The 26,346-nt window shown below is 44.5% G+C and overlaps 1 protein-coding gene across 1 annotated transcript in view; it reads left to right on the top strand.

Annotated features, from left to right (window-relative positions):
* Window positions 1–10,665: 10,665 nt before the first annotated feature.
* Window positions 10,666–26,346, top strand: part of WDR48 (WD repeat domain 48) — a 53,526-nt gene continuing 37,845 nt past the window's right edge. Inside the window, 1 exon segment of the mRNA XM_078152076.1 lies at window positions 10,666–10,876. Coding sequence (XP_078008202.1) covers window positions 10,829–10,876 — 48 coding nt within the window. The 5' untranslated portion in view covers window positions 10,666–10,828.

Raw genomic sequence — 26,346 nt, 5'->3', positions numbered from 1 at the left:
AATAATTAGGAATTATTTTGCCCAACTATGCCAACAAATTTGACAATCTTAGTGAAATGGATACATATTTACAAAAATATAAATTGCCCAGATTAACAAAAAAGGAAGTAAAATACTTAAATAACCCCATCTCAGAAAAAGAAATTGAACAAGCCATTGATGAACTCCCTAGGAAAAAATCTCCAGGGCCAGATGGATTTACATGTGAATTCTATCAAACATTTAAAGAACAATTAATTCCAATACTATATAGACTATTTGGGAAAATAGGTGAAGAGTCTTACCAAATTCTTTTTATGATACAAATATGGTGCTGATACCTAAACCAGGAAGAGTCAAAACAGAGAAAGAAAATTATAGACCAATTTCTCTAATGAATATAGATGCAAAAATTTTAAAAAAAAATTAGCAAATAGATTACAGCAACTTATCACAAGAATAATACACTATGACCAGGTAGGATTTATACCAGGAATGCAGGCTGGTTCAATATTAGGAAAACTATCAGCATAATTGAGCATATCAACACCAAAACCAACAGAAACCACATGATCATCTCAATAGATGCAGAAAAAGCTTTTGACAAAATACAACACCCATTCCTATTAAAAACACTAGAGAGCATAGGTATAAATGGAGTCTTCCTTAAAATAATAAATAGCATCATCTAAAACCTTCAGCAAGCATTATATGTAATGGGGACAAGCTAGAAGCATTTCCAATAAGATCAGGGGTGAAACAAGGATGTCCATTATCACCACTGTTATTCAATATGTACTGGAAATGTTAGCTTTAGCAATAAGAGAAGAAAAAGAAATTGAAGGTATTAGAATAGGCAAGGAAGAAACAAAGCTATCACTCTTTGCAGATGATATCATATACTTAGAGAATCAAGTAAAAAACTACTTGAAATAATAAACAACTTTAGCAAAGTTGCAGGCTATAAAATAAACCCACATAAATCATGAGCATTTCTATATATTACCAACAAAGCCCAACAGCAAGAGATAGAAAGAGAAATTCCATTTAAACTTACTGTAGACATTATAAAATATTTAGGAGTCTATCTGCCAAAACAAACCCAGGAACTCTATGAACACAATTACAAAACATTTTCACACAAATAAAATCAGATCTAAATAATTGGGAAAACATCAGTTGCTCATGGGTAGGCTGAGCAGATATAATAAAAATGACAATTCTACCTAAATTAACTTACTTATTCAGTGTCATGCCAATCAAACTATCAAAAAATTATTTTATAGAGCTAGAAAAAATAAGAAGATTCATCTGGAAGAAAAAAGGTCAAAAGGTCCAGAATATCAAGGGAACTAATGAAAAGAAAGGCTAGCGAAGACGGCCTAGCCATACCAGATGTTAAATTATATTATAAAGCAGCAATCATCAAAACTACTTGGTACTGGCTAAGAAATAAAGTAGGGGATCAGTGGAATAGGTTACATAGTAGTCAATGACTATAGTAACCTACTGTTTCATAAACCCAAAGACCTTAGCTTCTTGGATAAGAACTCACTATTTGACAAAAATTGTTGGGAAAACTGGAAAAGAGTATGGCAGAAATTAGGCATACTTACACCATATTCCAAAATAAAGTCAAAATGGTACACAATTTAGATATAAAGGCCGATACTATAAGCAAACTGGGAGAGCAAGGAATAGTTTACCTGTCAGATTTATGGAGAACAGAAGAATTTATGACCAAACCAGAGATAGAGAACATTATGAAATGCAAAACGGATCATTTTGATTACATTAAATTGAAAAGTTTTTGCACAAACAAAGCCAATGCAACCAAAATTAGGAGGGAAGCAGAAAACTACGAAAGAATTTTTACAACCAGTGTCTCTGGTAAGAGCCTCATTTCTAAAATATGTAGAGAACTGAGTCAAATTTATAAGAATACAAGTCATTACCCAATTGATAAATGATCAAAGGATATGAACAGGCAGTTTTCTGAGGAAGAAATTAACACCATCTATAGCCATATGAAAAAATGCTCTAAATCACTTTGATTAGAGAAATGCAAATCAAAACAACTCTGAGGTACTACATCACACCTATCAGATTGGCCAACATGACAAAACAGAAAAATGATAAATGTTGGAGATGATGTGGGAAAATTGGAACACTAATGCATTTTTGGTGGAGTTATGAACTGATTCAACCATTTTGGAGAACAATTTGGAACTATGCCCAAAGGACTATAAAAATGTGCATTCCATTTGACTGTATCCTGAACAGATCATACAAATGGGAAAAGGACCCACATGTACAAAAATATTTATGGCAGCTCTTTCTGCGGTGGCAAAGAACTGGAAATTGAGGGGATACCTATCAATTGGGGAATGATTGAACAAGTTGTGGTATATGAATGTAATGGAATACTATTGTACTATAAGAAATAATAAGCAGGCAGACTTCAGAAAACCCTAGAAAGACTTGTATGGTCTGATGCTGAGGGAACTCAGCAGAATCAGAAGAATGGTGTACACAATAACAGCCATGTCATGCAATGACTAACTTTGATAGATTTAGCTCTTCTCAGCAATGCAAGGATCTAAGACATCTCCAAAGGTCTCATGTTGGAAAATGCTATCCACATCCAAAGAAAGAACTATGGAGTTGGAATGCATACTATTTGCTCTTTTTTTCTCTTCTGTTTTGTTCTCTTCTTTCTTGTGGTTCCTCCTATTGGTTCTAATTCTTCTTTACAATATCACTAATGTGAAAATATGTTTAATAGGAATGTATATGTATAGCCTATATCAGATTGTGTGCTGTCTTGGGGAGGGAGGCAAAAAGGGAGGGGGAGAAAATTTAAAACTCAAAAGCTTATGGAAGTGAATTTTGAAAACCAAAAATAAAATTTTAAAAGGTGAATGCTGCAAAATTTCCAAGAACAAGTACAGCTAGAAAGAAGAAATACAAGAAGAAAGACCTCCCATCCTGCCCTGCTGCAGAAGTAGAAGGTCCATGAATGAGATACATTGCACATATTTTCAATGTATTGATCAGTTTTGCTGATTTTTTTTTTTGCCTTAAAAAATATTATATGGGATGACTCTCTGGGAGGAGGAGGGAGAGGGATACTGAAGGAAACAGTGATGTGGAAACAAAAGACATCAATAAAACACTTTTAACAAATAATCCCTGCTCCCAAGGGGTCTGCCTTTTAATGGCAGAGGGGAAGGCTAAGGAGTAATCAGCCATAGCAGCTGCCCTCTCTGGAGGATCACTTTTCAGGTGTCTTGTGATGAGGATTCTTGTTCAAGTATTGGCTGGAGGTCCTTTCCTGGGAGTCCGTGACTTTGTCAAGCTAGTAGGCTCGCTTACCTGGATCTCTTTCTTTGGAGTTCCTCCAATACCAACTTTTTCTGCTCCAAAATATTCTTGGTCCTATTTTCTCTGAGCCTCTGTTTTGAAATTCAGCTCACTCAACCTGTAGCATTTCTTCTTCCTAGTTCAGCTGTCCTCTGCCCCCCTTAACCCAGCTTCAAGACAGTAACATTTAATGGGGTCCATAAAGATGGCCTCCCTCCCTTGCCATCACTTGGAGAAACTTTTTGGGGAGTTTGCCATTTCTGGCTTGTGGTTCTTGCTGTGGTGGCTTTATGGCACCACAGACCAGGTTGTCTAGCAACCTACTTTTCTGCCATTTTTCCTAAGGTGGCCAGTCTTACCTGAAATTGTCCCACTGGTTGTGATAAAGGAAGACACATTCCTAAATTCCATATACCCAGGCCACAGGATCCACAGTCATTGATGTTTCATCCAACCCGTCAGAACAGGAGTCCACTCTGTGACATCCTGGACAGTCTGATAGCCTTAGACAAAAGAATTCCAAGACAGCTCACATACTACCTCCATGAAACTTCTCCTGATCCCCTAACCACTAGTGCTCTCCCTCCCCAACTGCATGGTCCTTATTCAGTCTTTTCAGTTGTGTCTGACTCTTCATGTCCCCATTTGGTGCTTTCTTGACAAAGATACTGGAGTGGTTTGCCATTTCCTTCTCCAGCTCATCTTACAGAGAAAACTGGGGCAAATAGGGTTAAATGACTTGCCCAAAGTCACAAATCTAGTAAGCCTCTGAGGCTGGATTTGAACTCAGGAAAAGAAATCTTGCTGATTCCAGGCCTGGAACTCTATCTACTTCACCACCTAGCAGCCCCACCTTGTACTTACATACCTTCTATTTATTCTCTTCATATTTATTCTGTGTGTTTGTGTGTTGTGAGGAATGATTCATTTAGACTCCAATCAGTATTAATCAGTTTGGTATTGTTCCACTGGGGTAGTGATTATAAGTTCTATATATTAGGCCCCAGAGCTCTGAACTGCAGATTGTAAATTCACTTGCTTAATCCTAGGAAGCTAAACTAGAGGACCTCCATTCTTGCTTTTCCTTGTTACGGTGACCAAGCCCAACATGGCAGAGGTGACTCAGTTACATGGAAAGTCCCCCAACCTATTTCTGTACCTCCAGACCACTCTCTCTTGTCTAACATGAGCAGGTGACCATCATTATGACCACTCAGTCAGTGGAGTTCCCACACCCCAAGACACCCCTGCTGACGTACCGTTTTTGATGATGCAAGCCCATCCAAGCAAAGCCTATCAACCAATGGGATTCTGTACTTTGCATAGCCCCTTTAGAGTGTTCAGGGATCAAATCGGGTACCCAACCTCATAAAAATAAGGCTCTGGAGGAAGGGAACACCTCTGATCATGAGGAAGATCTGAGGCCTACCTCATTAGAGGGGTCGCGGATCCTTTAATACAGTGTCATTGGCTCAGAGCTCTGCTTTTCTAGCTTAATGGCCAATTTTAAAACTCCACATTGTATATATTATTTTAGTTATATACAAGAATATATATTTGTACATATGTATATGTGCACATATATGTCTGTGTGCATATAAGGTATAGGTATTTTAATTGTTTTTCAGACATGCCCAACTCCTTGTGACCCCATTTGGGGTTTTCTTGGTAAAGATACTGGGAGTGGTTTGTCATTTCCTTCTCCAGCACATTTTACAGAGAAGGAAACTGAAGCAAACAAGGTTAAGTGACTCACCCAGGGTCACATAGTAAGTGTCTGAGGCCAGATGGCTTCCATCTGAATTGTTTTAGGAAGATTCTGAAGATCATTTGGCAAGATAAGCATTCAAACTCTACCGCAGAAAGCTCAGCTCCAATGGGCTGGCCGTGTTGGTCGAATGCCAAAAATCCGTTTGCCCAAAAGACTATTTCATGGCGAACTCACACAAGGACAGAAGAAATGATACAAGGACACTCTCAAGGTCTCTCTGAAGAACTTTGGAATCGATTGTGAGACTTGGGACAGGACTGCCCAGCCAGGCATGCCCTCACCAAAGGTGCTGTGCTCTATGAGCAAAGCAGAGCTGCAGCAGCCCAGATTCAGAGACATCTCCCTCCAGCTGTTCATACGAACCCTTGTGCCTGACCTGCAGTCGAGCCTGCCGAGCTCCCGTGGGCCTGATTAGCCGTGGTCTGACACCCTGAACCCTGACGTGGTGTTTTCATTTTGGTCCTCTTCCAGAGCAAAGGACTACAACCAAGCAACCGTATTGTCAAAACGTTTGGGAGACCCTGTTTCCCAGAGCGCAGGCCCAGCAGCCCAGCAAGCAGGCTGCCCCTGAGCCGGGCAGAACACCAGCCCTTTGTCCTCTGGATGATCTCACCCTCGGGCAAAGCGAACTGCCCTAGGTGTTCACTCCCTGCTTCCCAAGGACCTGACAGCCGACATCCATCACATCTCTGACGCGCTCACAATCCCTTTTCCTTACACTGTACTCCAGTTCCCATCACAGAACTTCCGTACTCCACAGAGTAATTACAACCCCCAAGGCTTGGGACAATACTATTCCCACAGGACCCAGGGGAGTAGTAACCTAAAAACGACCCCAAAATGATTACATCATAGTCCAGCCCATACACATAAGCACCGCCTATAACCCCAACAAGTTTAAGCCCTCCTATTCAGGAGGACCTCCATTTGCAATGTTCTCCTCAATCTGCAATTAATTAAACTGCTACTTGATTCCTGACACACCCGCCTCTGGCCTGCTCTGTTTAACAGCTATTCCCAGGTTAGAGACCCTTCCAGTCTAGACTGCATTCAAAATTCTGTGGACAATATATACATACTCATACCCACACACATACACACTTTCCTTTACCCTTCGAATATAAACTCCTTGAACATAGGGATTATTTCATTGTTTTTGTAACCTCAATACCTGGGACATAGGTGATGAGGAAATATTTGATGGATTCCCTCTCACAGAAGCCCATTCTATTTTGGGACATCCCTAATTGTCAGGGGGATTTAAATTATATTCAGCCAAAAGGTGCCTCCCCGTGACTGCTCCTGGTACTGTTCTCCAGTCCAGAGCCAAGCAAAGTTAAGTCAGATCTCTCCTGCACATGACAGTCCTTCAAATAACTGAAGACAGCTAGTATATCCCCATTTGGTATTCCACCCCCCACTACACTCTGACTAGGGTAGAATACCGCCAGACTCTCCACTTTACTCCCATTGTACTTTTTTTAGTGACAATAAAGAACCCATCAGCCTTTTGGGTGCCCCATCACACCGTGAATACATACTGAGCCCATGGGCTCCTTCACATCAACTATTGCCATCCCATTTCTCAGTCATCCTATTTCTTTTCACATTGATCTTTTACTACAAGCAGCAGACTACATACACTCCCTGAATTTTGTAGGGAGACAAGTTTTGGCAGGCTAAAAGGCAGCACAAAAGTCAGGAAATGCATAATAAAGGCAGGAATATGGAAGCAGAAACTGAGGACCTTACAGGTTTGTCACTCTTCCTTGGGTTTACTGGCACGTCAATATGTAAGGGAGGGTGGGAGGTATATTATGGTAGCAAGGGGGAGCCATTTTAATCCAGTTTCAACCAAGCTTCTATGGGCTTTGGATGGGTGGAGTTCTACAAATGGCTTTTAGGGACATAAACTCGGGGATTCCTGCACAAAGGAATTTTCTAGCTCCAAGCCATATAGTAATCTTGGGGCAGGGACCTCAAGTATACAAGAGAAAAGAGTCAAAAGAATAGATCTCATCTTAGCACTTCGCTTTTGCTCGCTGCTTGGCTGGACATGAAGGGTCAAGCTTTAATCCTCTCTTCCCTGGTAGGTAGGGGTTCCTATCTGCCCCACTCCAGCAAGTGGACAGAGCAGAGGAGACCTCACACCCAGTAGAGATTACAGGGTCCAATCCAGACACCTGATACCCAGCAGAGATAACAGACACCCAACAAAGACCAGTGTGATGATGCTTCAGAGCTGCTAACGTTTTCTACTGGTCTTTTCATGCTGCCTTCTGCTACTCTCTGCTGGGGAATAGGCCATATCAGTTAGACACAGGGTCACTTTGGCTGGGAATTGTGTCTCAGCTCTCCACGGTATGTCCACTGGCCACATCATCTCTGAATTGCTCTTTGCTGCCATCTTCTGAGCTGTAGTAGCCAGTAGGCCTCTCCTTTGCAAGGAGGTACCAGTCCAAATAAATGGATGCAAACTTCAGGAAGTCAATCTCAACTCCCCAAGGGCATCTTACTGTGGAGGAAGCAATTGAAGATAAAGCTAGACTATGAAGAATACAGGGTATGGGGGGGGGGGAACCAGCTAGGTGGTGCAGTGGATACAGCTCCAGCCTTGGAGTCAGGAGGACCTGAGTTCAAATCCCACTTCAGACACTTGACACTAACTGTGCGACCCCGGGCAAGTCACTTAACCCCAATTGCCTCGACCAAAAAAACAAATAAAATGCATGGTATCACACAAGTAACTGTTACTTCCTTTATGAGATGGCAGACCAAAAAAAAAATAAAAAGTCAATGATATATACTAGGTTAGTTTAAAAAAAAAGGCATAATATTCAGAGCCAAGAAGGATAAAGTTCCATTGGTTGGATCACCCCTATATCCTTACATTTGGTAAATTTAACCCCTTGGAGTCTGGATAGAGCACATACAGACATAAGGAGAAACTCTCTACCTTGGAAGTTCTCCAGCAGAGGCTGGTCCCCAGGGGGTCACTCTTATTAGCAAGTGCAATGATTCAATGGCCTGAGGTCCCTTCAACATCAGAAATTCAATGATTTTGCTCCAATTGCAATTCCCAATCAAGTCATTTAGTTTCATAGAGAAAAAAAGGTTCTTTGGCAAATAGATGGCCACTCACAAAAGAAAAACTGTGTAGAATGTGGCTACCTACCTAGACAGCCACTGTCTGTCACTGGGAAAATGGCTCAATCCATGTTAATCATCCCTGGGATCACAGATCTAACCTCAGAGCCATTCTTGTCCCTCAATCAATGAATCTGCAAACATGTATTAAATGCCTACTATGTGCCAGAACCTACCCCCAGCTAACATTCTTCTAGGTTCTTATTGTTGTTATTCAGTCATTTCAGTCATGTCCAACTCCTCCAGACCCCATTTGGGGTTTTGGCAAAGATACTGGAGTGGTGCACCATTTTCTTCTCCAACACACTTTACAGATGAGAAAACTGAGGCGAACAGTGTTAAGGGACTTGCCCAGGGTCGCACAGCTATCCAGTGTCTGGAGTCACATCTGAACTCAGTCCTCCAGACACCAAGCCCAGCTCTACCCGTTGCACCTACTGCCCCTTTTTCCATGTTAGGGGGACACAGCATGCTCACAATTAAATAGAAGGACCTTACAGACAAAACAAAGACAGGTGATTTGGGGAAGGGACTGTTCCCTTTGGTTTCTGATCCCCTCACCCTTCCTGGCACAGTGATTGTTCAGTAAACACATCCTGACTGCCTACCTTCACAAAGAGCATCAGAGCAAATTAGTAAAAACTGAGCTCCAGCGCCCTCAGGCTGGGGCGAATTCCAAAACTGGATTTCTGTCTGCCAGCTTTCTTTCTCTGAGTTGTGCCCTGAGAGGGCTCCGGGACCATACCCATCGACACCGAGGTGGCTTGTGTACCCGCCCCTGAGTACTGTAGTAAGGAGTGACATCACAGAAAGAGGCAGCGCAAGTCTTCGCCATTCTGCCCTCGATGGCACCAGCTGTAAAACCAGGGAGCTGGATCAGATGCCCCTAAGGCCCCTTTCAGCTCTAAAGCCTTTTGTGTCCTAGGAACAGCTCTCCATAAATAGAAGCAGAGAATAAGGCTTGTATTTTCTCTAATTATTTTACATTGGATTGAGCTGACATTGAGAAACACAGTTTGGGGGGTTGGGAAGGGCGGTGGTCCCTGCCCTCAGGATTTTACCTAGTGTGTTTAGGAATTTACCTAGTTTATTCTAGTGCGCTGGCTTAGAAGTCTTTCCCAACTCTGGACCGCCCAAGGGCAGACTTATTTCCAGCAGGATGCTAAGCCCACACTATATACAGGTCAAGAGATGTGATAGATTAGCTACCCAGGACCCCAGATTTGCCCCCCTCAGGGCCATTCAGCATTACCTCCGTCCCTTTGTGACATCCATTTACGCACAGCCCTGGCGTCAGGCTGCGGATGGATGCTTCACAAAGGCGGAAGAGCAATACCCCAAGGTGCCCAGGAGTGACCGCCTCCTTCACGAACGCTGACCGCACGTCTCCACTTCAGCCTCCTCCCCTTCCCCTGGGGGGCGATCCCTCCCTTAATCCTCTCCCCTTTCCTCCCTCTCCCCACCCCCTCTTCCTGCTCAAAGGCCCTTCTCCCTTCCCAACCTAAAGGTCTCATGAGCCTTTCCAGGACTCCAGCCTAACCATCCCTATTCTTCCCCCTCAGCCTAAAGGTCCCAAGAGCTCCCAACCCCACCTTGAAAGTCTCCTCCTTCCTTTCCCCTAAACCTAGCTCCCCAGCTTCCATCTCAGCCTCCCCCGCACCCCTCTCTACGTAAAAGCTCACTTTCTAGCCCCTCCTCTAAGTCCCCATCCCCACCCCCCTACCGCAGACCTCTTTGCCTCCACCCAAACCTGAAGGTCTCTTCTCTTCCTCCAGCTCCCCCCAGTCTAGGGGCCTTTCACTCCTTTCCATCCTCTACCTCATCCAAAAGTTCTCAATTTGGATCCTCTTAGGGTCCCGCCCCCTTTCCCAGCCTAGGCCTCACGCTCCCTCCCCACCTCACCCCCCCCAACCTTAAAGGTTCTGAGCCCCCTTCCCCCTCAGCCTTAAAGATCCAGGGCCCTCTCCCCACGCCCCTGCTTTAGGGGTCCCTTTCCCCCCTGCCCCGCCCAATTATAAGGGTCCCCTCTCCCTCCCCTCCAGCCTCCTCCTCCTAAACAAACTCCCTCACCGTCCCTGCCCCCCTCCTCCTTAGGGGTCCCCAGCCCCTCCAACGGTCCCCTGCGCTCCCCACGGCCCCCCCGAACGGTCGCGCGTTCTCCCACTCCCCCGCACAACCGCGCCCCCTCCCACCCTCTCCCAGTCACCTGGGCCCCCGCCCCCTCGGGTCCCCGCTGGGGACGCCCTCCCCCTTCCCCTTTGCTCCCTCCCCCCGCCCCGCTCCCCTTTGGACCTGCGCTGCCCCCGCCCCTTCCGCTCCGCCTCCCAGTCCGCCGCGCCCTGGCCCCGCCCCCAGCCTACAGCAACCGCAGGGCCCCGCCCCCGTGGTTCCTCCCCCCGCTCTGGCCCCGCCCCCAGGCCGCGGCCCTCGCTGATCCCTTCGCCGTCTCACGCCCTCTGCCGGCGGCTGCCCTGAAGAGAGAGTCTCACCCCGAGGGGGCCGCCCAGGAGAGGAGGCGGGACATCCGCCCTCCTTTCCGGAAGTGACGCGAGAGTGTCAACATGCAAGATGGCGGCGCATCACAGGCAGAACACGGCGGGGCGGCGGAAAGTGCAGGTGAGGGGTGCCGGGGGCGGAGCACGGGGGCCTCCAGGGGCCGCCCCACCCCAGCCCGGGAGCCTCCCGAGCCCCGCGGGCCGGGCCTCACCGACCCAGCGCCGAGGCCGCCGCGGGGGACGGAAGGTGGGGGGAGGCGGGAGCGGAATCAGGCCGGCCTGGGCCCAGCGGCCCTGGCGCGCCCTCAGGGGGTCTGAAGGGTCGGGGGGGGGTCCGAGGGGCCGAGGCCTCAGGCTCCCTTCCGTCCTCCAGCCCGTTGGGCTGTGGGGCCGCGGCCGCCCGTGACCGTGGTCGTGGCCCGCGCCCGCAGTCTCAGAGCCGGGGGCGCCCCCGGAGGTCACCGACCCCGGCCGACCCCGCCCTGGCCCCCGGCCCGGAGGAGGCTACGAGAGCCGGTCACCTCTGCCCCCCCCAAGGGGCTGCTCTGGCAGACGGCCCCACCCGTGGGACTGGGGTGGGAGGCAGCTGTCACCCCCGAGAAGTCCCCCGCGAGCAGGGAGGCCGAGGGCGACCGTCAGCGTGTGGGCCCCTCCCCCGGCCGGGCCTCCCACGCCCAGCCAGCGACCCCCCCCGCTGACCTGGCGCCCCCGGGAGCCAGAGGCCGCCTGGTCCAGTCCGCAGGTTCCGCGACGGCCGCCCCGGTGTCCCCGTCTCTGTGTGTCACGGTGCCCTCGGGCCGGCAGGACTGGGTCTTCCCGCGCTCGTGGCCAGCGGGGCGGCGGCCCGACGTCGGTTAATGTCTCTGGTCAGCCCCGGGGGGGCCGGATCTTGGGGGTAACTGGCAGGCGTTCTGGGGAGGACTTTTGTTGTGCCGGTGCCCCCAGATGGCTTGTGTTCGCTCTGCTGAGACCCCGGAGCCAAAGAAACTTCACCTCTGGAGCCGGGCTGCAACTTTCACTCAGCGGACAGATTTGCTGTTTTCATTGTGTGAGGTGCATAGCCCACCTGTGGCCTTTGGACAGTTCATGCACACAGTTGGGGGGGGCATCCCCTTTGCTTTGGGGGAGGTTTTTTTCTAAGGTTCTTTTCTCACAGGAAATAGTTCCAGCCTGGGTCTTGCTTAGTAAGTCTATGAAATATGGAAATGTATTTTAATTTCTAAAGTTAGGTGGCATATCACACGGAGGCATTAGGCTTCTCCCGACCCACTTGCATGGGTGCCTCGGGGTGGCTAGTGATGTGACTTCACACCCCATTCTCTGCTTTATTAATTGTAACTTCCATTGAGAGCGCCTAGGAGCCGAAGCAGGGCACTGCAGGCATCATTCCGCCTGTACGCAGCTCTCACTCCAGCCGACCCGGCCGGAGTTCTTTCCGCCAGGACTGCCTTCCTGACAACCTGAGGGTAGTTAGCTGCCCAAGTGTCAGCTCCGTGAGGTCAGGCAGGGTGGGCTGTTTTGGCCTCCCTAACTATATAGCGGCATCGTAGCGTTTAATGGACAAGGATCCCTAATTTAAAAATACACTCTTAGTGAAATAGCAGAACAACAGGTGAACACCCGTTCTTCCTGCATGCCGAACATCAGCCCTGCTAGGGCATTAATTAGACAGTAACTTGGTTTACCTAATGTATTGCATGGTGGCATGTTTGAAGTGGGCTGGGATCACCCTCTCACAACAAAATCGTCACCTCAGCTAACGTATCACCCTGCAGACCCAGGCCCTTCAGAACATCCTTGGGTCTGTTTCTCTTAAGAGTCTCAGGTAACGCCTGAGAGAAGCTCAGGTAGTGGTTATTTAACAAGAGAAGTAAGAGAACTCTTTCTTCAAAGATAGGATTTATCTAAGTTTATCTTTAGACAGAGGTTCAACTATAATGGAGGGGAGTTTTTCCTGTAGTTGTGATATTATTATATTAAACTTCTGTGACAACTCATTAACTCTAAATATGTCTGCACATATGCCTGCTTTTGGAACCTGATAGCATTTTGCTAAAAATTTAAATATGTGCTAGCTTTATTTAGTATGATTAATATGGATGCTATTTTAGGTTGAGAATATGTTTATGTAGCTACTATTGATGATGCTTGGCAAAAAATCATCACTTTGAACAAAATTTAATGTACAGAAAAAGATTATCACCATTATTCTCGACTTACTTTTTTTTTTAACCTCAAAAGCATTCAGTAACAAAACTTTTATGCGGCATTATTAAACAGTCGTTTTGGGAGTGGCAGGAAACAGTGAGTGTCATGTGGAATGTGGGGGTGAAAAAACAATATTAGTTACTTTTCATTGAAAATGTTTTGGTCTAGTTGTTGCCTGTACCAAGAAGGTTCCATTCAGTCACTAGTTGATTGGCTAGCAGGCCTCTTGCTGGGTTTTTATTTTTGTTTGTTTTTTTTTAGCATTCTGTTGTCTAGTCTTGTCTGTTGTCTCCATGGGTCTTGGAAGTGCCACAGCTGACTTGCTGTAAAAAAATTCTGTTTCTAACCAATTGGAATCATGGTGCTAGATATATTGCAGGCACCCACTAACAGAGTTTATTATCTGATGTTCACTGGAAACAATACCTTCTCCTCTTACCAAATGGGTTTCGTCTCAGGTGTGAATTAATCATCACTGAAAATGACTGAACAAAATATTTATTAAGCACCAACTGTGTGTCAGGCCCTGAAGATACAAAGACAAAAAAGAAGCAATCCTTGTCCTCAAGGACCTTATGGATAAATATATGCAAAATAGTGGGGGGGGGTGTCACATAGAAGAGTGGTGTCAAACTCAAATAGAGACAGCCTCCCGCTGTTCCACACATAAGGATGTAGGCTGCAGATTGACTTAATTTTAAAATATATTATCATTTTATTGCATTTTTACTTATTTTGCTCAATATTTCCCAATTGCATTTTAATGTGGTTTGAGCCATGCTCAGGTGTGTTATAGGCCACATATACCCTGCAACCTTTGGGCTCAGTGTTTGACATCTCTGATGTAGAAGGATCTGTGGCCCAGGTTTGAAGGAAGCTAGGGATGCCAGGAATCCACACAGGTCGGGGGGGGGCATCCTTCAGGGATGGGGAGCAGACAGCAAAGAGACAGGAGACAGTGTCCCGTGTGAATTACAGCCAGAAAGCTTCTGTAGATGGTAGCAGACCTCGTGAAAGAGAAGAGGAGGGTCCAGAACAGTCTTGGAGTGAGGACTATAGATCATTCAGGGTGGTTGGAGAGCCAGCCTCTAAGCCAGGACGATGTGACCCATGACCAAGCAGAGCTCCGGGCAGCTCTGTGACCATGTTTCAGAGAACGTTCTGACTTAGAAGAAATTTCCCATCTTGGAGTTCACTGTACCGTTGAAATCATTGGGTCTGTGTGTGATCAGGAAGAAGTAGATCCCACTGAGTAATGGCTAGGTCCTTATCAGCCAGGTCTGTAGTTGCCTGAAAGAGCACCTACAAGTCATCTTTAGTTGGGCGAGTTAATTGAATGAATGAGCATTTATTAAATACTTACTAGGTGCTAATGTCTGTGCTGAGTTCTGGGGATACTGGTAGAAAAAACAGTTCCTCACCTCAAGTAATTTACGTTCTAACTGCAGTCGCTACATGAGGGAGTGACGGCCAGGGAGGGGCACTGTAGTGCAGAATGTTACAGGGATGGTGAATAGAGACACAGAGCAATAGATTGACATGCTGCATCCAAAAATGATGATAGGGTTGCTTTGTTCATGGTTCTAGAGCTGTTGGAGAGAGGAAAGGAGGTTTGAAGTTTTAAAGGACTCTTTAATAGTTGGCAGGCAGCAGCTCAGACTCAAACCTGGTTACCTCAATAAGAAAGCAAGTCCATAAGAGAGCACTTATACTGTGTAGGTCTCCAGCTAGGCCCTGCCTCCAGAAGTATCATTCTTTTAAAGGAAAAAACTGTATTGTCATCCAGATCATCTGAAAAATACCAGATGAAAGGCCTCACTCAGGTTTTACACCAGCCAGATTTAGGGAGAAGATGCTTCCTAGAGCTGGAGCAGTGTGTTGTGTTCCTTGTATGACCTTAAGCCAATCACTTCCTTTCTTTGAGTCTCAGTGATGAGAGCAGGTGATCTCTTGGGTCTTTTTCTCTCTAAAGAGTGAATTCTTCCTGAATTTTTGATGGTGCTGGCTCCTGCTATCTCAGGTCGCCTGCATGTGTAATTCGAGTAGTGAGGGCATCAAAGTGATAAATGCTCCACAAGTCACAGTTTCCAGAGGCCCCTCGTTTACAGCTTAGATCGGAAACAGAGAACTAAGATTCCTCACTGATGACGATATCATGAGATGGGCTTTCTTTGAATTATGAGGAGTTCTGTCATCCAGGCATCACTTTTTCTTTGTTTTCTATTTTAACATCATGGAATAAACTTTTAAAGTTTAAGTTGGATCTTGAGAAGCCATCCAGTCTGACTTTCTGTCCAATGCAGGAATCTATTTACAATGTAACTAAAAATATATATAGCACTTCAAGGTTTCCTCACATTTTTTGAGCCTGGAAACAGTCCCATCAGGTATTATGATGATGATGATGATGATGATGATGATGATGATTAGTTAAGGGGGGGTTGAGGCACTTAGGGTTGAGTGACTTGCCCAGGGTCACACAGCTAGTAAGTATTTGAGGTCCTTCTGAATTCAGGACTGGTGCTCTCTCCACTGTGCCACCCAGCTGGGGGCCCGCTCACAGCAGTCCTTAGGTGTAGATCATGTAAATTTTCATTTTCTAGATGAATGAAATAAAAGTGAGATGGGAGGACTTGTTCAAGGTCATGCAAATGTAAGTTACATAGCCAGAATTTGAACCCACACCTGCATGCCCACTGTCATCTCCCATCTCCCTCACAGTATTCCTGTTAGATCTCCAGAATCTCCAGACCTTAGAGCTAGGAGGGACCTCAGGGGCTCTTCGATCCAACCTGGACCTCCCCTAGACTACCCTCTATGATACATCTGACAAGTGACCATTGAACCTTTACCTTAAGATCTTCGTTGAAATTTGTGCCTTACAGTGAACACTACATTAAATTTTTAATTTAATTTTTATAATGAAATAATCTGTCTTGAGGTTTATGACCATCCTCAAAACATTTCTGCTAACCACTGCTGTCCTTGTTGAGATGGCTGGGCCTGAAGCACAGCTGGTATAAAGCTGAAAAAAAAGTTCTTTAGGTGGGACAATGGCCAGCTTCCCTCCCACCCCAGGGGCAGTTGTCTCTAATGAAAGGCCTGGCATTGTTTGTGTTGAGTTGAAATCTCTTTCCCTTTAGCTTCCAAACATTGATCCAGCTGATCAGAATTTTTCAGAAGTCATCAATACTTCAGCTACTAAATTAATCTATCAGTAAAACCTTCTTTTTGAAATACTCCAGGCATCAGGGACTAAGTTGAGAACTAGATTCTATTTCTTCCTTTTCTCATTTACATTACTTGGGTGTCAGTCTAAATTACATCTTACTCTCCACTAAAATCAGTTCTTTTGGCTAATAGTGGGTAACAGTTTCCCACACTTGGCTTTGTTTTGTGCAAAGCACCCCTGTGCTCTAGCCTCAAAAATATAACAGGAGCTCAGCCAGTTATGCCGGCTCCTTCCTGCTGGGAGAGGAAAAGGTTGTGGGCAGTGAGAGAAGAGAAGATAGATATGCCTCCTGACCACCTATAGTCAGTAAAAAGTATTCCAGGACAAGAGCATTTGGAGAATGGTCCCTTGGAGTTTCTTATAATGGAATTCAACTTGAATCCTTAGAACACTGCAATCAACACAGGAAACTATGAACTTGGACCAGGAGTGCCTTAGAAATGAGTTCTTCAAAGGCTGTGAAGGGGCCAGAAGGAGGAGCTTGGTATCCCATAGTTGGCTGAGAGGCAAGATGTGGTTGGGTTGGGGGATGGGGAGGGACAGTGGGCTTCATTCAGCTTCTCTGCTAGAGGAGGAACCTAGATAGGGGTCTTGCTGATAAGTTTGTCTTTCAGAAGGTAGAGGAGGTGGGAAGTAAGCACGAATATTGTTATTCTGGATCTGTTTTCTGACAAAAAAAGAAGGAACTAGTTAGTGAAATGACAGAAACATTATATAAGGAAGTAAGCGATAAAGATTCAGGCATAGTCTTGACATGTACCCCAGAATTTAGGAGAGCACGTTTCAAAGAAAAAACACGATCTCATGGCCTGTGCTTTTTAAAGAAATCTATTTAAATACATTTCTGTTGATACCATCTTTTCACATTGCCTAGAATTTCCCTGTGTCCCTCCCCAGTCCGTTCCCGGGGTCCCATCCCATATGCAATCCAATAAACATTTATTAAGTGCCTGCTCTGTGCCAGGCACTGTGCTAATCCTGGGGCTGCAGTTAATGAAAAAGAAAGACAAGCCTTGCCCTCAAAGGGCTTACAATGTAATGGTGGAGGAGACAACATGCAGAAGGAGACGGGAAAGGTACTTGGGGAGAACAGGCAGTCAGGGTAGCAGCACTGACTGGCACAGGGCCAGCCTCGTTCCTTGGAGTTGAAACGAGACAGAGCAGATAGAGGGTGGAGCGAGCCTCAAAGTCCTCTTTCTGCCCTCTCTAAAGGAAGCCTTTGGGAGGAGTTTGGCAGAGGGGAGGGGAGGCTGAGGGACAAGGAGTCGGTCCAGGAAGGGAAGGAGGGAAGGAGGAAGTGAGCAAGAAAAAAACAAAACTGATTCTGGAAAGCATCTTAAAATGAATGCTGTGTCCAGACCCGGGGGCCCCCTCCTCTTCTCATTTCTCTTCTCTGGGGCCATCCTGGTCTTTCTCTTTGGGTTGTTGTTGCCATTTGCATTGTACTCATTGTGGATAGTTTTCTTGACGCTGCTTACTTCACTTCTTACCAGATCGTCTAAGGCCATGCCCCTCTGTGTTGTTCGTGTTCATTTTCTTACAGCACAGTGATATTACATTATATTCAGATGCCAGTTTGTTTTGCCCCTCCCTAATCAATGGGTGTCTACTTTGTTTCCAGTTCTTTGCTACTGTAAATACTATAAATATAGAATGTGCTGCTATAAGTATTTTGGTGCCTATGGAGATTTTCTTATCAGTGACCTACTTTGGATATATGCCTAGTAGTAGAATTTGTAAGCCAAAGGCTATGGACAATTTAAGTCACTTCATTTGTATATTTATTCCCCAAAATGTATGTACTAATTCACAGCTCCACCAACAATGTACTAGTGTGCATATTTTTTCACAACCCTTCCGACACATTGACAATTCCCATTTTTTGTCCTCTTTGCGGATTTGCTGGGTGTGAGGTGGAAAGCTCAGGGTTGTTTTGATCTGCATTTCTCTTCGTACTAATGATGTGTAGCATTCTTTCCTGTGGTTGTTAGTAGTTTACATTCTTCTTTTGAGACCTATCTTTATTTCCTTTAACCACGTGTCTATTGTGTAATGGCTTTGGGGGCTTATGTATTGCTCTTAGTTGTAGGGGGTATCTTTTATACCAAATCTTTATCAGATAAATTTGATACAAAGATTTTTTTCCCTATTCAACCACTTTCCTTCTTATCCTGAATGCATTAGTTTTGTTTGGGCATAAGCTTTTCAGTTTCATATAATCAAAAATATATATTGTCTTTTGTTTGGTTAAGAATAATCTGCTCACTGAGGGAAGTGAGCAGAACCAAGAGAACGCAATCACAGCCACGATGTGCGGTGACTAATATTGATAAACTTAACACTTCTCAGCAATGCAAGGATCTAAGACATCTCCAGAGGCCCTGTGATGGAAAATGCTGTCCACGTCCAAAGAAAGAACTGTGGAAGTTGAATCTCTGTCATTTTTTTTCTCTTCTGTTGAGTTTTGTTTCCTCTTTCTAATGGTTCCTCCTATTGGTTTTAATTTTTACTTACAACTTCACTAATGTGAAAATATGTTTAATTGGAATGTGAATGTGTAGCCTATATCAGATTATGCACCATCTTGGGGAGGGTGGTGGGGAGGAAGGGGGAGAAAAATTTAAATTTTTTTTTTATTTAAAGCATATGGAAGTGATTGTTGATAAATCAAAATAAATTAATAAACTTTAAAAAATTAAAATGAAATTAAAAAAAAGAAGAAGAATCTGCTACCCACAGGTGTGAAAAGCATATGATCTTCTGCTTTTTTTGTGGTAGGAGCTTTATTGTTCAGGTCACATATCCATTTAGAATGTGGGGTGTGGTTTAAGTTGTTGGTGAAAGCCTAATTCTTCCCAGACTGCTTTCCAGTTTTCCCAGTACTTGTTTGATATTTGTGTTTCCTTGTCAAATCTGTATCATTGATCACTTTCTCTATCTTTTAACCAATACAGATGTTTTTGATGATTGTTGTTTTATAGTATACTTTGAGGGATAGAATTGCTAGTCACCCTTCATTCCTACTTTTTCAGTAGGAAAATGTTCCTTGATATTCTAACTCTTTTGCTTCCCCGGTTGCATTTTGTAATTCTTTTATCATATTCTATAAAGAATCTTTTTGCTAGTTTATGTGCTCTTACATTAAAACTACACACTGACTTTGGTAGCATTTTCATTTGTATCATATTGGCACAGCCCAGCCATGAGCACTGATTATTCCTCTGGCTATTTAAGTTGTTCTTTACTTCTTTAAAGAACGCTTTCTAATTACGTATATACGAGTGTTTTGTGGCCTTTGGTAGATTGAGCTCCAAATAGTTTATGCATTTTGTAATGATTTTAAATGACATGTCCTATTTCTGTTATTGCATGTTGGATTTTGTTATTGTCATGTAGAAATACCTTGTTTTTATGGGTTCATTTTGTAGCCTCCAGCTTATTGTAATTAATATCTTTACTGATTACCGGAGGAGCTCCAAACAATCATGTCATCAGCAAATACAAGAGGGCTTTAGCTCCTCTTTGCCTTTCTTTAGCCCTCTCTGATTTCTGTGTCTTATTGCTCTTGCCGGCATTTCTACAACTATGTCAAATAATGGCAGGGAGGACAGTTATCCTCACTTTACCCGCATGATCTGGAAAAGGAAAAGGGAAGTTGACATAAAGAGGATTGGGAGGCCCTAAGAACTAAACTAGGATTAAGCCAACACACATGATTCTGATGAAGAAGAAATGGAGAAGGGTGTAATGGTATCGTCACTGCATTAAGTGTTCTTGCTTAATTGATTTTCTTTATGAAAGGGAGGATTCCGTTCCATGGTGGGGTTGTTGGGGGAAGAGGGCATTTCCAGGAATGACTGGGAAAAGCAAAGGTCATCAAACTTATTATTACACATACATAGAGGCATTTGAAGTGGAGATCTAGCGTCTGTTATAAGGGACCAAGTTATGGTTATGTGTGGTTTTGTATATACGTGTGCTTACACATGTTATATACACACAGAGAAGATGAAACAGGGAAATGGAGGGAGGGAAGGATGGAGATGTGTTTAAAGAGACCCCTTTGACTACACAGAGACCTTATCAGTGAACTCAGATGTTTAAGATGTGCAGAATGTGGAAGCAACATCAAGTAACACAGAACAGTTAAAAGCATGACAAGGTTGAAAGAGAGACTGAGGCCAGGGAAACTGAAGGCTTAGGATGAGCAGATGCCAGGGCACAAAGGTGTTCCTAACTCTGTTGTGGCAGTAAGATAAAGGACAGAGGAAAACTTGGCTCCTCTGCTTCAGTTTTGCTTCCTCTTTCTCGGTTGTGGAGAAAGATCTTCCGGCTAAAAAAAGTAAAACAAAAAATGGTTGGTGGAAAATTGAAACCTCAGATAAAAGAAGGAAATAGGAGAACCTGCCTTGCCCTTAGTGAATTCAAGTCACTCGTCCCAGAAGATCTGTATCCCGGTATACTGAAGGAACATGGGGTTACTGCTTAGCCAGAATCAGCAATTTTTAGAAGTCAGGGAGAATGGGAGAAGGCAACTGTTAACCTTATTTTCATAAGGTGTTGGAGGAGTTTGATTCCTGGCAGAAATGCTCAGCTGCATTATTAAGTGACTTGTTTGTGAGCACTTAATTAGAAAGAGATTCGGCAATGACACTGAACCACCTTAGGTTGGTTAAGAATAAGGGATGCCCAAGAAACTGTTCAAGGGTCTCTAGTCTAGAGATTCTTCACCTTTTGTGTGTGTCCAGGGCCTCATTGGCAGTTATGGGTCCTTTCTCAGTAAAATGTTTTTAAATACGTAACATAAAACACATAGAATTAAGAAGGAATAATAATAGCTTTTGTATAGGGCTTAAGGTTGGTGGTGGTGGTGGTTGTTCAGTCATTTCAATCATGGCTGACTCTTCCTGACCCCATTTGGGGTTTTCATGGCAAAGACGCTGGAGTGATTTGCCATTTCCTTCTCCAGCTCACTTTTCAGATAAGGAAAGTGAGGCAAACAAGGTTAAATGACTTGTCCAAGGTCACACAGCTGGTACGTGTCTCCTGACTCCAGAGCCATTGCTTTATCCGAAGCACCACTTAGCTGCCCGTTTAAGGTTGATAAAGCACTTTTTTATGTGATCTCCAGAACACCCCTAGGAGGGTAAGTGCTATAATTATCTCTTTTTTTGTTGGGTTTTAGTTGTTTTTCAGTCGTGTCCAACTCTTCATGACCGTGCTTGGGGTTTTCTTGGCAGACATATTGGAGTGGTTTGCCTCAAATTAGGAAAATGAAACAAACATGATTGAGTGACTTGCCCAAGTTCACCTAGATAGTAAGTATCTGAAGCCAGATTTGAACTCATGAAGAGGAGTCTACCTGATCACAAGACTAGCACTCTATCCACTCTGCCCCATAGCTGCCCTTTACAGATACGGAGACTGAAGCAAACAGTTAATATTAATTGACTTGTCTGACACCAAATTTGAACCCAGCACATCCTGCCTCCAGGTCCAGTATTCTATCTACTGTGAAACCAATTATATTGAAATACAGTTATCAGAAAAATTTTTTAAAATGGTAAGGGACACTAGGTTAAGAACTTTTCTCTAGACACAGTACACAAGGCTTCAGGAAGTTATTTGATGATGCCATGATATCCTTGTGAACAAGATGGAGAAATGCAGGCTGAAAAGCAATAGAGTTCAAGAGCTTTAGAACTGGCTGAATGGCTGGGCCGGGGGGGGGGGGGGGGCTCCCCAGTTGATTATGCTGAGAGAAAGGCCTCTCCTGAAATGCCCCAGGACTTTGTTTGTTCTTGGCTGCATATTTATCAGTGACTTGGATAAAGATAGGAGATGCATGTTCACCAGATTTACAGATGATGCAAAACTGAGTGGGGGAAACCTCATTCACTGAATGGTATGATTGAGATGGAATAGTCTTATTTCAGCAGACTAGAATGGTGGATAGAATTTATTTTAAAGATTAAATTAATGAAGATAAAGAATATAAAGTCTTTGGGTTAAAAACAGTGGAATCTTAGGAGCTGTAAGGGAATCTCCAAGAAGTCATCTACCTTCCTCCTGCAGACCTTCAGAAACAAAGAATTCATGATTTCTAGATTCTGCTTTTGGATAGCACCAATTTTTAGGAAGTTTCCCCTCATGTTTAGCTGAAATTTCCCTCTGTATCTTCTCTATAGTGCTCTGCTTTTGTCCCATTTGTTATTCTGTCATTTTCAGTAGTGTCTGACTCTTCATGACCCCATTTGGGGTTTTCTTGGCAAAGATGCTGGAGTGGTTTGCCATTTCCTTCTCCAACTCATTTTACAGATGAGGAAATTGAGGCACATAGGGTGAAGTGACTTGGCCAGGGTCACATAGCTAGTAGGTGTCTGAGACTGAATTTGAATTCAGGTCTTCCTGACTCCTGGCCCGATGCTTTATCCACTGCATCACCTAGTTGCCCCATTTTATCCTATAAGGTCGAGCAAAACAAGGTAAAGTCTTTTTCTGTGTGACAGTCCTTCCAGCATTTGAAACCTTGAGTTTTCAAACCCCCTTGAGTCTTTTCTTCTCCAAGTCAAATGTATGCAATTCTCTCCACTAACTCTCTTCTGTATGGTGTGGTGTCGAGTCCCTTCTCCAAGCTCACCACCCTTCTGGAGCCCCTCTAGCTTTGTCTCGTCATTGTGGGAGCCAGAGCATGGAACAATACTCTAGATAGAACTTGAGGAGGGTAGAGTGCAGTTAGGAGTATCACCTCCTTCATCCTGAACGTGATACTTCTGCTAATGGAGCCCAAGAGCAAATGAGGTTTTTTGGCCAGGATGCTATACTTTGAATTCAGATTGAATTGGCAGTCCACTAACACCTCCAGTTCCTTTTTACGTTAATTGTTGTCCGGTCCTTTTTGCTCCAGCCCATACTGGCATACTTGGCACAGAGGCAGTATACAATAACTCATCTCTATATAGTTTGATGCTTTGGCTGCAACTGATGTGCTCATCCTATTGCACAATCTTTGCATGCCCAGCACTTTGCAGAGGGGTATGGGTGTGTGTGTGTGTGTGAGTGTGAGAGAGAAAATAGCATGCACTTAGTGTTTGATAGGTGGGGAAGGAAACTGAATTGGAGTAACTGCCTTAAGCTAATGAGTTGAAATTTACTAGGGATAAATGTAAAGTCCTATGCAACAAAGGAACAGTAGCCTTATCACTCAGCTGTCATAAACCGGAGCACGTGAGTCCACTTTGTTACGTGGTAACTAACCTTCAAAAAGCTAATGAAGTCTCATCCAGTTGTGTTAGGAGTGGCAAGGAGCCTAGAGCAAGGGCTCTCTGATCCACTCTACTTGGTCCCAGCCAGACTCTAACTCCAGTATTCTCTTCATTCTGGACACAATATTGATAAGCAAAGTGAGCCAGCGGTTAGGGTGGTGAGGGCAGTGAAATCAGTGCCATACCAGGATTGGTTGAAGCAACTAGGGATGTTTATCTTCGAGAAGAGAAACTCAGATCTTTCTTCATGTGTCACATGGAAAAAATCATTAGCCTTGTTTTGGTTGGCCCCAGAACTAGTGACCACTGGATGGAAGATTGTTTGCCGTCCCTGCAAGTCTTCAAACTGGCTGGCTGTTAGGAGGGGGTGATGTACATGGAATTAATGTTCTATAGCGAGTTTAAACCAGCATCATATGGGAGTCAATGATCCTTTAAGAAATAGAAAATAAAATGCCAATTTGTTGCATACCAGACCATTTAGTAGTTGTAGTCTTGCCCTTTGGAGCTTAATTACATATTTGCTGATGATGTCAGGAGAATTTGTCTGTGGCTGGATTCTGTTCATTTTTGTCACTGCATTGGACTTTGTCTCCCTGAATCTTGATCATCCTTGAAGGCTCCTCTAAGTGCCGTCTCCATGAAAGCCTTTCCTAATAACTCACCCTTCTTCCTCCCCCTAGCTTATTATTGTTGTCTTCTCCCTAAAGTCATCTGGCCTTTTAGGGTAACCAGTAGAATACAAACTTGAAGCCAGGACTGGATCTCTGTCTTTGTATTCTCCATGCCTAGGAGAGTATCTTTCATAGAATAGCACTTGATAAATGTTTATGAAAATAAATTGAAGAGGGGCTTTTGTGCAGGGAACAGCTTGAAATCATTGAAAGCATTTCCATTGCTCTCTCAAATGCAAGTCAGTCTGGTTTCTTGCTCATATTCATCTCTGGGCCCAACCCTTAGTCCAGGTTTAAGGTCTGTCTGAGACATGTGCTGATAGAGAGCTTTTCATCCAGTCGCGTTTCCCATCCTGGGCTAAGATCATTATTCATCCACTTGGGTTTTTCTGTGTGACTTATTAGACTGAACTCTTTTGAATCCTCGTGAATCTCATCTAGGGGGCTCTGTGGTGTTCCTGAGCTTGATACCCTCAGTGCCCTGCCATCGGCAGACCAAAGTGTGTGGATTGCCTCACCCTAGAAAATCCCCTTCTGTTTGGACTCTGGCCAGGACATCTGCCCCGACACTGGGGGATTCTTCTTAATGTTGATGATCAAAGTTTTCTGTATGGGCTCAACTGGCAAGGAGTCCTGGAGGAGGAGGATGGTGATGGTGATGGTGATGATGATGATGATGATAATGGTGATAGAATTTATATAAGGCTTTAAGGTTTGCAAAATACTTCATTTAATCTTCACAGCAACAGTGTGAGGTTGATGCAAATGTTATCCCCATTTTACAGGTAAGGAAAACTAAGGCTGGCAGAGGTTAAGTGACTTGCCCAGGGTCATGTAGTTGGTAAGTGTTGGAGGACTGTTAGTGTGTGATCCTAACATGTGCATGGAAGAGGCCTTGCTGCAGGAGAAGCTTCAAGGCTGAGCTTTGCTCTGCCAAATCCTTTTTCTCAATAATCAGCAAACAAGATGTGAAAGAGGCTTAGATCCCATGTGTCTTTTAGTCAGTTTGGGACAGCAGAGAATTGAAAAAGAAAAACAAACAAATACATAAATAAAGCCTTCCCTTCTTTGAGCTCTTGAACAAAAGACTTAGGTAGGGGGTTGGCCCCTAAGCGTCAGGGGTCTCTGGTCACCTTTTTGCTTATGCTCATGATGAAAACTGCCCTGGTGCCTTTGGGCAAATAATACAAATAGTGCTTTTGTGCCTCCGTCTGAAGAGATCCTGTGAGTGAGCTCCTCCCATCGAGCTACAACATCTTTGTTTCTAGTTTTCATTTGTAATGGGAATATCGAGTGTTTATGACTCAAGATTCACCAGTCATTACAAAAGGTCTCATATCTGGAGTTTCAACGGTTAGATGAATGTTCACAGAGCTTCTAAAAATTGTTCCCATTCCATTTACTTTGAAAGTGAAATGGGTTTGCCAGGATTCTGGGCCGCTTTTCTCTTTTACTTGTTCCTTGGACTGTCATGACCAAAGAATCCGTCGATCACTAGTGGGCAGTCTGCTGGTGATGACTAGTTTTCTCCTTCTCTACACTTAGCCAGCCTCATCCACAGCGTGCTGGCAGTGATAGAGTCTGCACAGCCTGCTGGTGGTGACCGACACCCTCCTCCCTGTCCCCCCCTACAACACACACTTCTCTGGCCTCATCCTCAGTCAGCTGGTGATAACCAGCTGTCTCTCCACACTTAGCCTTATCCATGGTCTGCTGCTGCTGACTGACCCTGTCTCTCTCCCTCACCACACATGGCGTCATACGTAGACTGTCGTGTTTCCATCTTGGGAAAGAACCTGTCATAACTTGTGTTGTGCTGGTTACAGCCCTGGTGAATCTAGGGTCACAGAGGTGGCATGATGAAGCAGCAAACAATGGCTACACATGTCAAGGAGAACCTGAGTGTGTGGCCTGTGAGCTCAGTGAGAGGCAACCGTGTTACATGGCAGCCAAATGAAGCTAATCAGGTTTGAGGCCTCATTCTTAAAGCAGAGCACCCAGAAAGGAGGATTGATTCCCATTTGGGAATTTGGTCAAATTCTCATTTGGCTCCTCCCCTAGTTGACATTCTGAGGCAGGGACTTCTTACTCAGCCTTCTTTTTGTATATTGCTGACTTCTCTATCTCCCACTGGCAGTCTGCAGTCTAGAGTCAGCCCTTCTCCACATCATGTTGTTGAATGCACAAAATGAAGTACCAAGGGATGCAAGGC

This window comes from Phascolarctos cinereus, unplaced genomic scaffold, assembly GCF_003287225.1.
Source record: "Phascolarctos cinereus isolate Bilbo 61053 unplaced genomic scaffold, phaCin_HiC Scaffold_4;HRSCAF=312, whole genome shotgun sequence".
Classification (NCBI taxonomy): domain Eukaryota; kingdom Metazoa; phylum Chordata; class Mammalia; order Diprotodontia; family Phascolarctidae; genus Phascolarctos; species Phascolarctos cinereus.
The sequence above is the reverse complement of the archived record's forward strand: the minus strand, read 5'-3'. Positions and strand labels throughout refer to the sequence as shown.